This window comes from Ranitomeya variabilis, chromosome 2, assembly GCF_051348905.1.
Source record: "Ranitomeya variabilis isolate aRanVar5 chromosome 2, aRanVar5.hap1, whole genome shotgun sequence".
NCBI classification, from domain to species: domain Eukaryota; kingdom Metazoa; phylum Chordata; class Amphibia; order Anura; family Dendrobatidae; genus Ranitomeya; species Ranitomeya variabilis.
This window is the reverse complement of record NC_135233.1, coordinates 990337296-990351395: the sequence shown is the minus strand read 5'-3', so window position 1 is coordinate 990351395 and position 14100 is coordinate 990337296. Positions and strand designations below refer to the sequence as shown.

General features: G+C 47.5%; 1 protein-coding gene across 2 annotated transcripts in view; it reads left to right on the top strand.

Annotated features, from left to right (window-relative positions):
• Window positions 1-14100, top strand: part of LOC143810089 (allantoinase, mitochondrial-like) — a 92703-nt gene that overhangs the window by 31427 nt on the left and 47176 nt on the right. For both annotated transcript variants that reach the window (XM_077292979.1, XM_077292980.1), the window contains one exon: window positions 5179-5330. In XM_077292979.1, the coding sequence (XP_077149094.1) occupies window positions 5179-5330 (152 nt within the window). The remainder of the gene's footprint in view (window positions 1-5178; window positions 5331-14100) is intronic.

Below are 14100 nucleotides of genomic sequence, written 5' to 3'. Positions count from 1 at the left end.
GATTCAGCGGTTGCATGGCGATTAGGGTCATCAAACATTAATGCCATAGCGGCTAAGAAATCATCCAAGTCATTTAACCATGGGTCACGAGACTCAATCATCGGATTCGCCCAGGCGAGCGCTCGTGAGGTCAGTAGCATTATTACACACAATACTTTGGATCTATCAGTAGGAAAACGGTCAGCATGCACATCAAAATATAGCATACATTGATTCACAAAGCCACGAAATTTGTCGCGATCACCATTAAATCTGAATGGGGGCAACTTAGGTGGGCTAGCTGGTGGCGGTTGCCCAGAGGTTAAAGTCACTTGTGCAGCTATTCGCATGCTTATGTCCTGAAAAGCCCGTCCATACTGGGACTCTATGCCAGCAAGTTTGTTTTCCTGGGCTGCCATGTGGTTGCTCAAGTCCTGCAAAGTCTGTCCAAACACTTGTTGATTGAGTTCAAAGCTTCCAAACTTCTTTTGCAGACCTTCCACATCTTACTGCAGTGATCTAATTATGGAAAACACCTGCTCTAATCTGCTTTCTGCAGTCATTGTTCCAGCAGTCTCCTTTTTTTTTTCTTAGGCTAGAGTATCCTTTAATAATTATAGGGGATAACTCAGGAGACGCTTTGCGTGGAACAAGACAACTACAGGACACAGTTTTATAAGTGGTAAAGTCTATATTATCACACGGTGATTCAAACAGGTGCAGAGAGAAACTCAAGACCACAACACTTGGTGCAAATAATAAACGCAGCTTAGCAGTCTTCAGAGAAAAATGCAATCAAGCAGAAAGTCTATGAAGCACAGTTATTCTTGAGGATACTTGACACGAATAAATCCTTGTCTTATTCCAGATACAGATAGATATGCTTATAGGCAGTTCAAATCATATCTTAGCTCAACCAGGGAGGCCTGGTTAACAGTCTCAGGTTAATGCAAAGCAGCAGCAGCTTACATGTCCAGCAAATGCAGATGAAGTAAACACGAGCAGCAGATGAAGGAGGATTACTGGAATCTTGTGTATGCAGCAGGGACTCAGAGCAGAGTAGCAGGATCACCACACAGGTTCACAGGAGCAGGTGTATAGCCAGGGAGTAATCAGAGGTCAGAAGCTGGATGCAAGGCAGAATACTCTAGTGCAGCGCCCCAGAGTCCTGGTCGTTGCAGTACTGTGGCTCCGCCACTAAGGGGAGCTATGGTACGTCCGATGGCACTGAAGGAGTTCATCTGATCAGGTATCACAGACACCAATACATTTCACCGCCGGGCCTCCAGGGGGAGCTAAGGGTTCTATTCATTAGGCCACTCCTCACATACTGGTAAAACTGGGGGTCAGGCAGGAAGTTAGGGAGAAAGCTGACTGGGTCGGAGCCAGGCAACACCTTGTGGCAGAGGGTGTTGCAGGAGAAGATTCGGTAGGGTCTCTGGCAGGAGTGGGATCCTGACAGAGGCTTGGCAACTAGAGAGAACGTAACGGGACAGTGCCTGCTCAGTATAGCGGCGGTGCCCAAGGAAGGATTGGAAGCGAGATAGATTGTGCTGAGTGAGAAACGAGATCAAAGCAAGAGGAGAATACCAGTAGGGGTCATGCTGTAAAACCGAGGCAACATCCTACTGAGGCGCACAACCGGCGGCCGGAACGCCGAGGGAGTATTACAATATTCAGCTTCAAGCAATACTCTAAACAGCGGCAGGACAGTCAGTCTAAGGCGGGCTGTCTCACCTTAATCACCTATGCAGTCTTGGGGGGCAACTTGTGGAGAGGGGCGACTCTAGGGTCCCGGAAGAGCTCCGAGCCTACCCGTCAAACGGGTGCCGTTCTAACCGTAACATCAGGGAGGAACGGAAAATTAGCAGAACATCATCTAATTGAGTTGTGAGGGAACTTAAGAAACGGACACAACAGTTGTGGGGACTTTCCGTAAGCACAGCAGGGAAGGACCGCAACACCTAGCGCTAGAAGGAAGGCACAGATTTCCACCTGCTAAGAGAACTCTGGAGGTGCCATTGGACCGGCCGGACTTGCGCAGCCTGGTGATCTGGATTCCGGACTGAGGACCCAGAGATCTTCAGTAAAGAGGTAAAGAGACTGCAACCTGGTGTCCTCGTTATTTACTGCACTGCACCACTATACCACCATCACCATCATATCATATCCTTCACTGTACGTCCCCCTGACAGGCAGGGCCACGGATCGGGCTTAGCCACCGTGACAACCCCAGAGCAGAGACTCAGAGGCCCGGTACCGGGTACCCCTCGGCCCTGCGTCAGTGGGGGCGCTGCACTAGCACAGACTGAAGGCTGGGGTGGAGTTTTATAGCAGGAAGACGCAGTGCACATGAGACCAAAGATGCCGTCTTGGAATAGGGCAGTAAGACACAAAAGGTAAAAAATGTTCAGAGTCCTGACAAGCACTACCCTCCCCGAGCAGCACTACTGTGGTACCTGAACTCCTGGGGTACCACATCTGCACCACGCCCATCTCCGTGGGCGGTTCTTTCGCTCCTTCCCGCCAGATCAGGAGGCTGACCTCTCTCGTTGACGGTCAAATTTCTCGGACATAGTAGTACTGATGAGGGGCGGCCATAATTTTCGTGCCGTTCCTCCAAGTGCCGCCCACAACAACACGCCCATTGCCTCCTGCACACCACATGGTGCTATAATGTCGGCAGTTTTGGCACAATTTACAGTTCAATAGTCACACAGTTAAGCAGTCTCTAAGGCGCACATGACCCGATTCTCAGGGTCGGTCCATCCTGTTCGTGATGCCAAAAGATGAGTCACCCACCAGGGCAGCGGGGTACTCGGCAGCGGGGTACTCGGCACCGGGTACGGTCACTCTTAAAGGGGATGTCCTGGTGGCTGCGACCAGGTCCGTGACCCTGGGGCCCAATTAAAGGAGAAAGGTGTTTTAAGGGGAATTGTGGATAAAGTCTATTGTTCGTGACACCACCTGTGGTTTTCGGTCAATAGGGACCGATGCTGCTTAAAGGGGTCCTCTGGGGTGATGTTGTTGCAGCTAGATGGTAACACTTCCCACAGGTGAAGCGGGGTCCCCAGGGCTCCCAAGGTGTGTGGCAAGGATGGTGTATGCCGACGAATAAGTGGAGGACACAGAGTTGTAAAGTCTTTACCTGCTTTACAGGTGGTAGTAGTCCACAGTCCAGGGTACCAGGTACAGGTGTCCTGTGGTCCGGCCGGCTCGGAGGCAATGGGAGAATCTCCTTCCCAGTTGAGGTCCGTGAGCCTTTCCTCCTTGCGCTGTTTTGTGAGGTCCCTGCTGCCTGAAGCTTTCTAACAAGGTCCTCGTTCTTTCCCCCTGTCCTGGGACAGGTACCTGCATGATGGGCAGCTTGAGCCGTTTTACAGGGACTCTATCATGCCCCGGGCTCTTCAGGTGCTGCTGCGTCTCAGGTGTGGTGTGGGCCAATTACATACAGTTCTTGGCCCTCCGAGTCTGCTCTGTGTCTTAGAGACCCACAAAAGCCTCGGGCTCCCGGTACCCGGCTGCTGCGGTCTGGCTCTGAGGGTGTCCGATCGCAGTTCCGCTCTGAGCCCTTTTTCTTTCCTTTGCTCCTTCCCTCTGTAGCTCCACCACATACAACCCTTCAGGTTCTCTCACTCCTTCCAGAGACTGCAGCTCCCTCGTGGCTGCTCAGCCTCTCTGTCTGCTCTCAGTTCCAGACTTCCTTCTCCTTCATTGTGTCTATCAGACTGTTCTCACTCCTCCTTCAGGTCAGGATACATATAGCTCAGGGAAGCTCCCCTGAATCCGGGTCCTGAGCTCCCCCTCCTGGCCTGGATTTGGAATGTGCTGTGTGTGGGTGCCTTACCTGGGAAAGAGAACTCCATTGCCTCTGAGCATGATACTACCCTCCCCGAAGGGAAGGCAACATCACTGTAACAACCGGTCACCTGGAGTGTTACATAAAGCCATAAACATGTCATACAGTTGTCATACGGATACATAGGTGCGAGAAAATTGCATCATTGCATTGCAAATGCATTATACACGGGTGACCAAACGGAGAACACTTGTGCGATTCTCAGCAGGGAGACTCGATTTTCCATACGCTAAGTGTGACACCGGCCTAAGAACAATACACAGGCTATTTGCAGTCCAATAGCTCGTCATAGTGCACAATTCCAACTGCATTTTTCACCCATTACCACTTGGGCCCCTGTGTGGCTGCACAGGTTACAGCAATGGTCTGTCCACCCCTGCTTCCCAGTATAGAGTAACACGTCAGTGGAGGAGCTGCTGCAAGAATGATGTTGAAACTGTCAGCGAAGGTAGTTCAGGAAAACAACTTTTCCTGAAGTGGCTTTACCTGGAAAAACTCTGTGACTTCACCACCATCTAAATGCCACTATGTTTACATACCCTTAAAACGTTTAATGAAGCAGTTTTCTGCACACGTTGTGGATTTTGCTGCCGATCCGCAGCGGATTTGACACTGCGGATTCGCAGCTGTTTTCCATGCGGTGTACAGTACCATGTAAACCTATGGAAAACAAGATCCGCAGTGCATATGCTACAGAAAATACCTCGCGGAAATGCTGCGTTGTATTTTCCGCAGCATGTCAATTCTTTGTGCGGATTCCGCAGCGTTTTCCACCTGCTCCTCAATAGGAATCCACAGGCGTAAAACCGCAGGTGAAATCCGCACAAATAACGCATGAATTCCGTGGTAAATCCGCAGGTAAAACGCAGTGCGTTTTACCTGCGGATTTTTCAAAAACGGTGCGGAAAAATCTGCACACTAATCCGCAACGTGGGCACATAGCCTTAGAAGAGTTTCTTTCCCTGAAGGTTTATTTGCAGGCTTACTTTTGGGAAGGGCCTAGTTTGGAGCAGATTCCATCAGATCCAACTTCAGGTTTTTTTTCATCAATCGTTATTACAAAACCTGAAATGTGGAAAGAAAACCTCAAACCTCGTGATATGGACAGCAAAGTGGATTTCCCATAGAAATGAATAGTAAGCGTTTTCCAAGTTTTGCTAGGAGGATTTTTGGGCAGATCCGCTCCAAAAACTCTTAAAAATACTCTCTGTGAACATAGCACAACTTAAATATCCCCATGTAAAATTATGAATCTTGAACAAAATAGTTTGTGAGTTGGTTGGCCTGAAGATACACAAAACCTTGAATGTTACGTATAACCTTCTACTTTTCCTTAACAGCTCCTGGATGTTGGTGAACTTGTTGTTATGACTGGCATCATAGATCCTCATGTTCACGTTAATGAGCCAGGGCGCACCGCCTGGGAGGGTTACCGGACCGCCACATTGTCAGCAGCTGCTGGAGGAATTACAACCATTGTGGATATGCCACTGTAAGAATGCTACAAGTATGCTAAGAACAGCTTGCTGTCAGTGAAGGGAAAAATGCAGATCTAATATTTTTCACATCTGAGAGCTTGTTAACTATAGGGGTATGGCAACAGCTTATTCCTCCTCTTAAAGGGAATCTGTCACCCCAAAAATCGCATATGATATAAGGCCACCGGCATCAGGGGCTTATCTACAGCGTTCTGTAATGCTGTAGACAAGCCGCCGATGTTACCTGAACGATAAGAAAAACAAGTTATATTATACTTAGCCAGGGGCAGTCCCGCTGCGGCCCGAGTCTGATGGGTGTCGCGGTCCGGTCCGGGCCTCCCATCTTCATACGATGATGTCCTCTTCTTGTCTTCTTGCCGCGGCTCCTGCGCAGGCGTACTTTGTCTGCCCTATTGAGGGCAGAGCAAAGTACTGCAGTGCGCAGGCGCCGGGCTTCTGACCTTTCCTGGTGCCTGCACACTGCAGTACTTTGCTCGGCTGTTATGATCCGGTGACCTTGGAGCCGCATGAGAGACTTTCTCAGGAGTAGGTGGTACCTGTACTGACCGCAAACCCTAAACTAACACCGCAACTAGAAGTAGCCGTGGGATGTACCTAACACGTCCTAGACACCTCGACACAGCCGGAGGACTAAATACCCCTATAGATGGAAATGGGAATTCTATCTTGCCTCAGAGCAGAACCCCAGAGGATAGGCAGCCCCCCACAAATATTGACTCTGAGTATAAGAGGAAAAACACACGCAGGTAGAAAAACAGGATTTAGCAAAAGAGGCACTTCTAGCTAAACAGAAAAGGATAGGACAGAATTCTAAGCGGTCAGTATTAAAATCCTAAAAATATCCACAGCAGATAATACAAATATACTACATCTAACTAAAGACATAGAAAGTATATCTGCATCTCCTGAGAATCCAGCATGACTGAAAAATCCAAACAAAGTCTAAGCTGGACAAAAACACAATGAATTGCACTGAATTGCAAAGCACACTGCATGTGTGCACAGAGACAAAAAACCAGACACTTATCTTAGTTGAATTGGCAGCAGGGCATGAGGAGCCAGAGAGAGATGCAATCCCTCCAAGTACAGTGGACAACTGGCGAGGACTCATGGATCCTGCACACCTAAATACCTAATAGAGCTGAAATCAGCAGAAACACCTGCCCAGGATTACAACCCCAAGACAACTGCACTACCACCAACAACCACCGGAGGGAGCCCAAGAGCAGAATTCACAACAGTACCCCCCCCCTTGAAGATGGACCCTCACCAGAGCCCCCAGGCCGATCAGGACGAGCCAGATGAAAGGCACGGACCAAATCAGCAGCATGGACATCAGAGGCAAAAACCCAAGAATTATCCTCCTGGCCATAACCCTTCCATTTGACAAGGTACTGAAGCCTCCGCCTCGAAAAGCGAGAATCCAAAATCTTCTCAACCACATACTCCAACTCCCCATCAACCAACACAGGAGCAGGAGGATCAACCGAGGGAACAACGGGCACCACATATTTCCGTAATAAAGATCTATGGAAAACATTATGGATGGCAAAAGAGGCCGGAAGGGCCAAACGAAAGGACACAGGATTGATAATCTCAGAAATCCTATAAGGACAAATAAACTGAGGCTTAAACTTAGGGGAAGAAACCTTCATAGGAACATGACGGGAAGACAACCAGACCAAATCCCCAACCTGAAGCCGGGAACCAACACACCAACGACGGTTAGCAAAACGCTGAGCCTCCTCCTGAGACAACACCAAATTGTCCACCACATGAGCCCAAATCTGCTGCAACCTGTCAACCACAGAATCCACGCCAGGACAATCAGAAGGTTCAACTTGCCCCGAAGAAAAACGAGGATGAAAACCAAAATTACAAAAGAAGGGCGAAACCAAGGTAGCCGAACTAGCCCGATTATTAAGGGCAAACTCGGCCAATGGCAAGAAAGCCACCCAATCATCCTGATCAGCAGACACAAAGCATCTCAAATAAGTTTCCAAAGTCTGATTAGTTAACTCGGTCTGGCCATTTGTCTGAGGATGAAATGCGGAAGAAAAAGACAAATCAATGCCCAGCCTAGCACAAAAGGCCCGCCAAAACCTAGAAACAAACTGGGAACCTCTGTCAGACACAATATTCTCCGGAATACCATGCAAACGAACCACATGCTGAAAAAACAACGGAACCAAATCAGAAGAGGAAGGCAATTTAGGCAAAGGCACCAAATGAACCATCTTAGAAAACCGGTCACAAACCACCTAGATAACTGACATCCTCTGGGAAACCGGAAGATCTGAAATAAAATCCATAGAAATATGCGTCCAGGGCCTCTCAGGGACCGGCAAAGACAAAAGCAACCCACTAGCACGGGAATAACAAGGCTTGGCCCGCGCACAAGTCCCACAGGACTGCACAAAAGAATGCACATCACGCGACAAAGAAGGCCACCAAAAGGACCTACCAACCAAATCTCTGGTACCAAAAATACCAGGTTGGCCAGCCAACACAGAACAATGAACCTCAGAAATCACTCTACTAGTCCATCTATCAGGAACAAACAGTTTCCCCACTGGACAGCGGTCAGGTTTGTCAGCCTGAAATTCCTGCAGAACCCGTCACAAATCAGGGGAAATGGCAGAAAGGACCACCCCTTCCTTCAGAATGCCGACCGGCTCCAATACCTCAGGAGAATCAGGCAAAAAACTCCTAGAGAGGGCATCAGCCTTAACATTCTTAGAACCCGGAAGATACGAGACCACGAAATCAAAACGGGAGAAAAATAGGGACCATCGAGCCTGTCTAGGATTCAGCCGTTTGGCAGATTCGAGGTAAATCAGATTTTTATGATCGGTCAAGACCACAATACGGTGCTTGGCTCCCTCAAGCCAATGTCGCCATTCCTCAAACGCTCACTTCATAGCCAACAACTCCCGATTGCCGACATCATAATTGCGTTCAGCAGGCGAAAACTTACGGGAAAAGAAGGCAAACGGTTTCATCAAGGAACCATCAGAATTCCTCTGAGACAAAACGGCCCCTGCCCCAATCTCAGAAGCGTCAACCTCAACCTGAAACGGAAGAGAAACATCTGGCTGACGCAACACCGGGGCAGAAGTAAGTCGGCGTTTAAGCTCCTGAAAGGCAGAGACAGCCACAGGGGACCAATTCGCCACATCAGCGCCCTTCTTCGTCAAATCGGTCAGGGGCTTAACCACACTGGAGAAGTTAGCAATGAAACAGCGATAAAAATTAGCAAAGCCCAAAAATTTCTGAAGGCTCTTCACAGATGTGGGCTGAATCCAATCATGAATGGCCTGAACCTTAACCGGATCCATCTCTATAGATGAGGGAGAAACAATGAAGCCTAAAAAAGAAACCTTCTGCACTCCAAAGAGACACTTAGACCCCTTCACAAACAAAGCATTATCACGAAGGATCTGAAATACCATCCTGACCTGTTTCACATGAGACTCCCAATCATCGGAAAAAATTAAGATGTCATCCAAATATACAATCATGAATTTATCAAGATAATTCCGGAAGCTATCATGCATGAAGGACTGAAAAATAGATGGAGCATTAGAGAGCCCGAATGGCATCACAAGGTATTCAAAGTGGCCTTCGGGCGTATTAAACGCAGTTTTCCATTTGTCACCCTGCTTAATACGAACAAGATTATATGCCCCCCAAAGGTCAATTTTAGTAAACCAACTAGCCCCCTTAATCCTGGCAAACAAATCGGAAAGCAAAGGTAAAGGGTATTGAAACTTGACCGTGATCTTATTCAAGAGGCGATAATCAATACAGGGTCTCAAGGAGCCATCCTTCTTAGCAACAAAAAAAAATCCCGCTCCCAACGGTGAAGAAGATGGCCGAATATGCCCTTTCTCCAAAGACTCCTTAACATAACTCCGCATGGCGGTATGTTCCAGCACAGACAGGTTGAAAAGTCGGCCCTTAGGAAACTTACAGCCTGGAATCAAGTCAATAGCACAATCACAGTCCCTATGCGGTGGAAGGGAACTGGACTTGGGCTCATCGAATACATCCTGAAAATCAGACAAAAACTCTGGAACTTTAAAAGAGGAGGAAGAGGAGATTGACATCACAGGAACGTCATTATGAACCCCCTGACAACCCCAACTAGTCACAGACATAGACTTCCAATCCAACACAGGATTATGTATATGCAACCATGGAAAACCCAGCTTAATAGCATCATGCAAATTATGCAACACCAGAAAATGACAATCTTCCTGATGGGCTGGCGCCATGCACATGGTCACCTGTGTCCAAAACTGGGGTTTATTTTTAGCCAAAGGTGTAGCATCAATGCCCCTTAAAGGAATAGGGTTCTGCAAAGACTGCAAGAGGAAACCACAACGCCTGGCAAATTCAAAGTCCATTAAATTCAAAGCGGCGCCCGAGTCCACAAACGCCATGACAGAAAATGACGACAATGAGCAGATCAAGGTCACAGATAACAGAAATTTAGGTTGTACAGTTCCGATGGTAACAGAACTAGCGATTCTCTTTTTACGCTTTGGGCAGACTGAAACGACATGAGAAGCATCGCCACAATAAAAACACAACCTATTCTGACATCTGAATCCATGTTGTTCCGCTCTAGACAGAATCCTATCACACTGCATAGGCTCAGGCATCTGCTCTGAGGACAACGCCACAGCGCGCACAGTTCTGCGCTCCCGCAAGCGCCGATCAATCTGAATGGCCAGAGACATAGAATCACTCAGACCAACAGGCGTAGGAAACCCCACCATAACATCTTTAACAGATTCAGATAGACCCTTTCTGAAAATTGCCGCCAAAGCATCCTCATTCCATTTAGTCAGCACAGACCATTTTCTAAATTTCTGACAATACAATTCTGCCGCTTCTTGACCCTGAGACAGGGCCAACAAGGTCTTCTCCACTTGATCCACAGAATTTGGTTCATCATATAATAATCCTAGAGCCTGAAAAAAGGCATCTACATTATGCAAGGCCGGATTCCCAGATTCCAGGGAAAATGCCCAATCCTGAGGGTCGCCACGCAGCAGGGAGATGACAATTTTAGCCTGCTGAATGGGATCACCAGAGGAACGAGGCTTCAGAGCAAAAAACAGTTTACAATTGTTTTTAAAACTCAAAAATTTGGACCTGTCCCCAAAAAACAAATCAGGAGTAGGAATCCTAGGCTCTAAAAGCGGAGTCTGAACAATATAATCAGAAATACCCTGTACCCTAGCAGCAAGCTGGTCTATACGAGAAACTAATCCCTGAACATCCATGCTATCACAAAACTCCTCAGTCACCCAGAGGAAAAGAGGGAAGAAAAGACAAAGCAGGCTACAGAAAAAAAAATGGCTCTTTCTTCCCTTCTTCTGAGATGCATTTAACTCATTGTTGGCCAGTTGTACTGTTATGATCCGGTGACCTTGGAGCCGCATGAGAGACTTTCTCAGGAGTAGGTGGTACCTGTACTGACCGCAAACCCTAAACTAACACCGCAACTAGAAGTAGCCGTGGGATGTACCTAACACGTCCTAGACACCTCGACACAGCCGGAGGACTAAATACCCCTATAGATGGAAATGGGAATTCTATCTTGCCTCAGAGCAGAACCCCAGAGGATAGGCAGCCCCCCACAAATATTGACTGTGAGTATAAGAGGAAAAACACACGCAGGCAGAAAAACAGGATTTAGCAAAAGAGGCACTTCTAGCTAAACAGAAAAGGATAGGACAGAATCCTAAGCGGTCAGTATTAAAATCCTAAAAATATCCACAGCAGATAATACAAATATACTACATCTAACTAAAGACATAGAAAGTATATCTGCATCTCCTGAGAATCCAGCATGACTGAAAAATCCAAACAAAGTCTAAGCTGGACAAAAACACAATGAATTGCACTGAATTGCAAAGCACACTGCATGTGTGCACAGAGACAAAAAAACAGACACTTATCTTAGTTGAATTGGCAGCAGGGCATGAGGTGCCAGAGAGAAATGCAATCCCTCCAAGTACAATGGACAACTGGCGAGGACTCATGGATCCTGCACACCTAAATACCTAATAGAGCTGAAATCAGCAGAAACACCTGCCCAGGATTACAACCCCAAGACAACTGCACTACCACCAACAACCACCGGAGGGAGCCCAAGAGCAGAATTCACAACACTCGGCCCTCAATAGGGCAGACAAAGTACGCCTGCGCCGGAGTCGCGGCGGGAAGACAAGAAGAGGACATCATCGTATGAAGATAGGAGGCGCCGGACCCGGACCATGACACCCATCGGGGGCTTATCTACAGCATTACAGGATGCTCTAGATAAGCCCCTGATGCCAGAGGCCTTATCTCATATACGATTTTAGGGGTGACAGATTCCCTTTAAAATAATCCACATTTGATCAAAACCCTGCTGGAAATATGACCCATATTATTGCATAATTTCCCCCCAAATATTGAGAGCGATGACATACAGAATAGCACACACAAATGTTCCAAATAATAAATAAAAAACGTCCACCATTCCAAATTCAGGTTCAAAATATTAGTAATAATGGTAATAATATTATTAGTTTATATAGAAAAGCCCTAGGTTTTAAATGTAATGAAGTACATTATTCTATCTGCATACAGCCACCACTAGGAGGAGCTAACTACATTTTGATTTTTTCAGCTAGTACTGAACTGCACAGGAGCTGTAGTAGGCTACGTTCACATTTGCGTTGTTGGGCGCAGCGTCGGCGACGCATACCGACGCATGCGTCATGCGCCCCTATCTTTAAAATGGGGGGCGCATGGACATGCGCCGGTATGCGTTGTACTGCGTTTTACGACGCATGCGTCATATAGACGCACAAGAGAGGGCGCAGGGGACGCTACTTGTAGCATTTTCCCTGCACTGAAATTCCCGATCTGTAGGATCTTATGACAACGCATGCGTCGCAAAACGCTGCGTTGTGTACATGCGTTGTTGGTTGCGTCACGTCGCCGACGCTGCGCCCAACAACGCAAATGTGAACGTAGCCTTATTATGCATGCAGTAAGCGCCCCCTAGTGGTGGCTACATATTTTCACTATGTTAGTGTCACACCAAGCAAGAGAAGCAGTACATTGCTGGGCCCCAACATGTACAGTACAATCACAAAAGTTAATTGCTTGCCCTAGACGTTTTTTCTCCCCAAAATGAATAGTCTTGAAAAACGTACATAATGTGCACACAAATCATACACTCCTTGACCGAAGTTATGTCGCTTATCCATCTACTATATAATTGTCTAAGGGTCACTTCCGTCTGTCTGTCTTTCTGTCTGTCACAGACATTGGTTGTGGCCTCTGTCTGTCATGGAATCCAAGTCGCTGATTGGTCTCGCCAGCTGCCTGTCATGGCTGCCGCGACCAATCAGCGACTGCCACAGTCCGATTAGTCCCTCCCTACTCCCCTGCAGTCAGTGCCCGGCGGCCGCTCCATACTCCCCGCAGTCACCGCTCACACAGGGTTAATGCCAGTGGTAACGGACCGCGTTATGCTGCGGATAACTCACTCCGTTACTGCCGCTATTAACCCTGTGTGACCAAGTTTTTACTATTGACGCTGCCTATGCAGCGTCAATAGTAAAAAGATCTAATGTTAAAAATAATAAAAAAATAAAAAATCTTTATGTACTCACCTTCCGCCGCCTTTCCCGCTTCTCGCGACGCCCCGGTGACCGCTCCATGCAAGTGGCAGGTTCCGGTGCTAAGGATGGTATGCGAGAAGGACCTGCCATGATGTCACGGTCATGTGACCGCGACGTCATCACAGGTCCTGCGAGAAGGACCTGCCATGACGTCTTAGTCATGTGACCACGACGTCATCACAGGTCCTGCGCTCATACCAACCCTGGGACCAGAAGCTGCCGCGTGCACCGCACACAGAGCCAGGACTTCAAAGGGCCTTCGGAAGGTGAGTATATGTTTATTTTTTATTTTAAGTCTCTATACTACGTGGCTCTGTGCTGTATACTACGTTGCTGTGCAATATACTGCATGGCTGGGCAATATACTGCGTGGCTGGGCAATATACTACGTGGCTGGGCAATATACTACGTGGCTGGGCAATATCCTACGTAGCTGGGCAATATACTATGTTACTGGGCAATATACTACGTAGCTGGGCAATATAGTACGTGGCTGGGCAATATACTACATGGCTGGGCAATATACTACGCTGTTGGGCAATATACTATGTCGCTGGGCCATATACTACGTCACTGGACAATATACTACGTCGCTGGGCAATATACTACGATGCGTTAGAATCAGGCCACCATCTAGTGTTATGTAAATAAAAGCTTATAATCTGACGTTAAATTCATCCATTGGTTGTATAAATTATTCTTTTGAAAGCTGAAACCCTCTGAAATTTGGTTTTGGTTAAGATAATAAATTGGCATCAAGGCAGAAATATTGATCATTTAATGGACACAGAATGGTCAGATTTTGGCAAGACAAAAGTTTTGTCGCCTGGTCATATAATGCACCCAATCCTAGTTTACATCCTCACCTGTGCTCAGCAAATGAGCGGTTAATTAGTGTGTGTGTATAAAAAGAAACCCAGCACCCCAGACCTTCACTTGAACTGCAACTTGAGCTCTGACAACATGCCAAAAATCCACCCTGCGACCAAAGCCTGGATTATCAAGAGGCTGAAGACCAGATCCACTGTAGAGGTGGCTGGCACCTTTAATGTGTCTCAGTGTCAAGTACAAA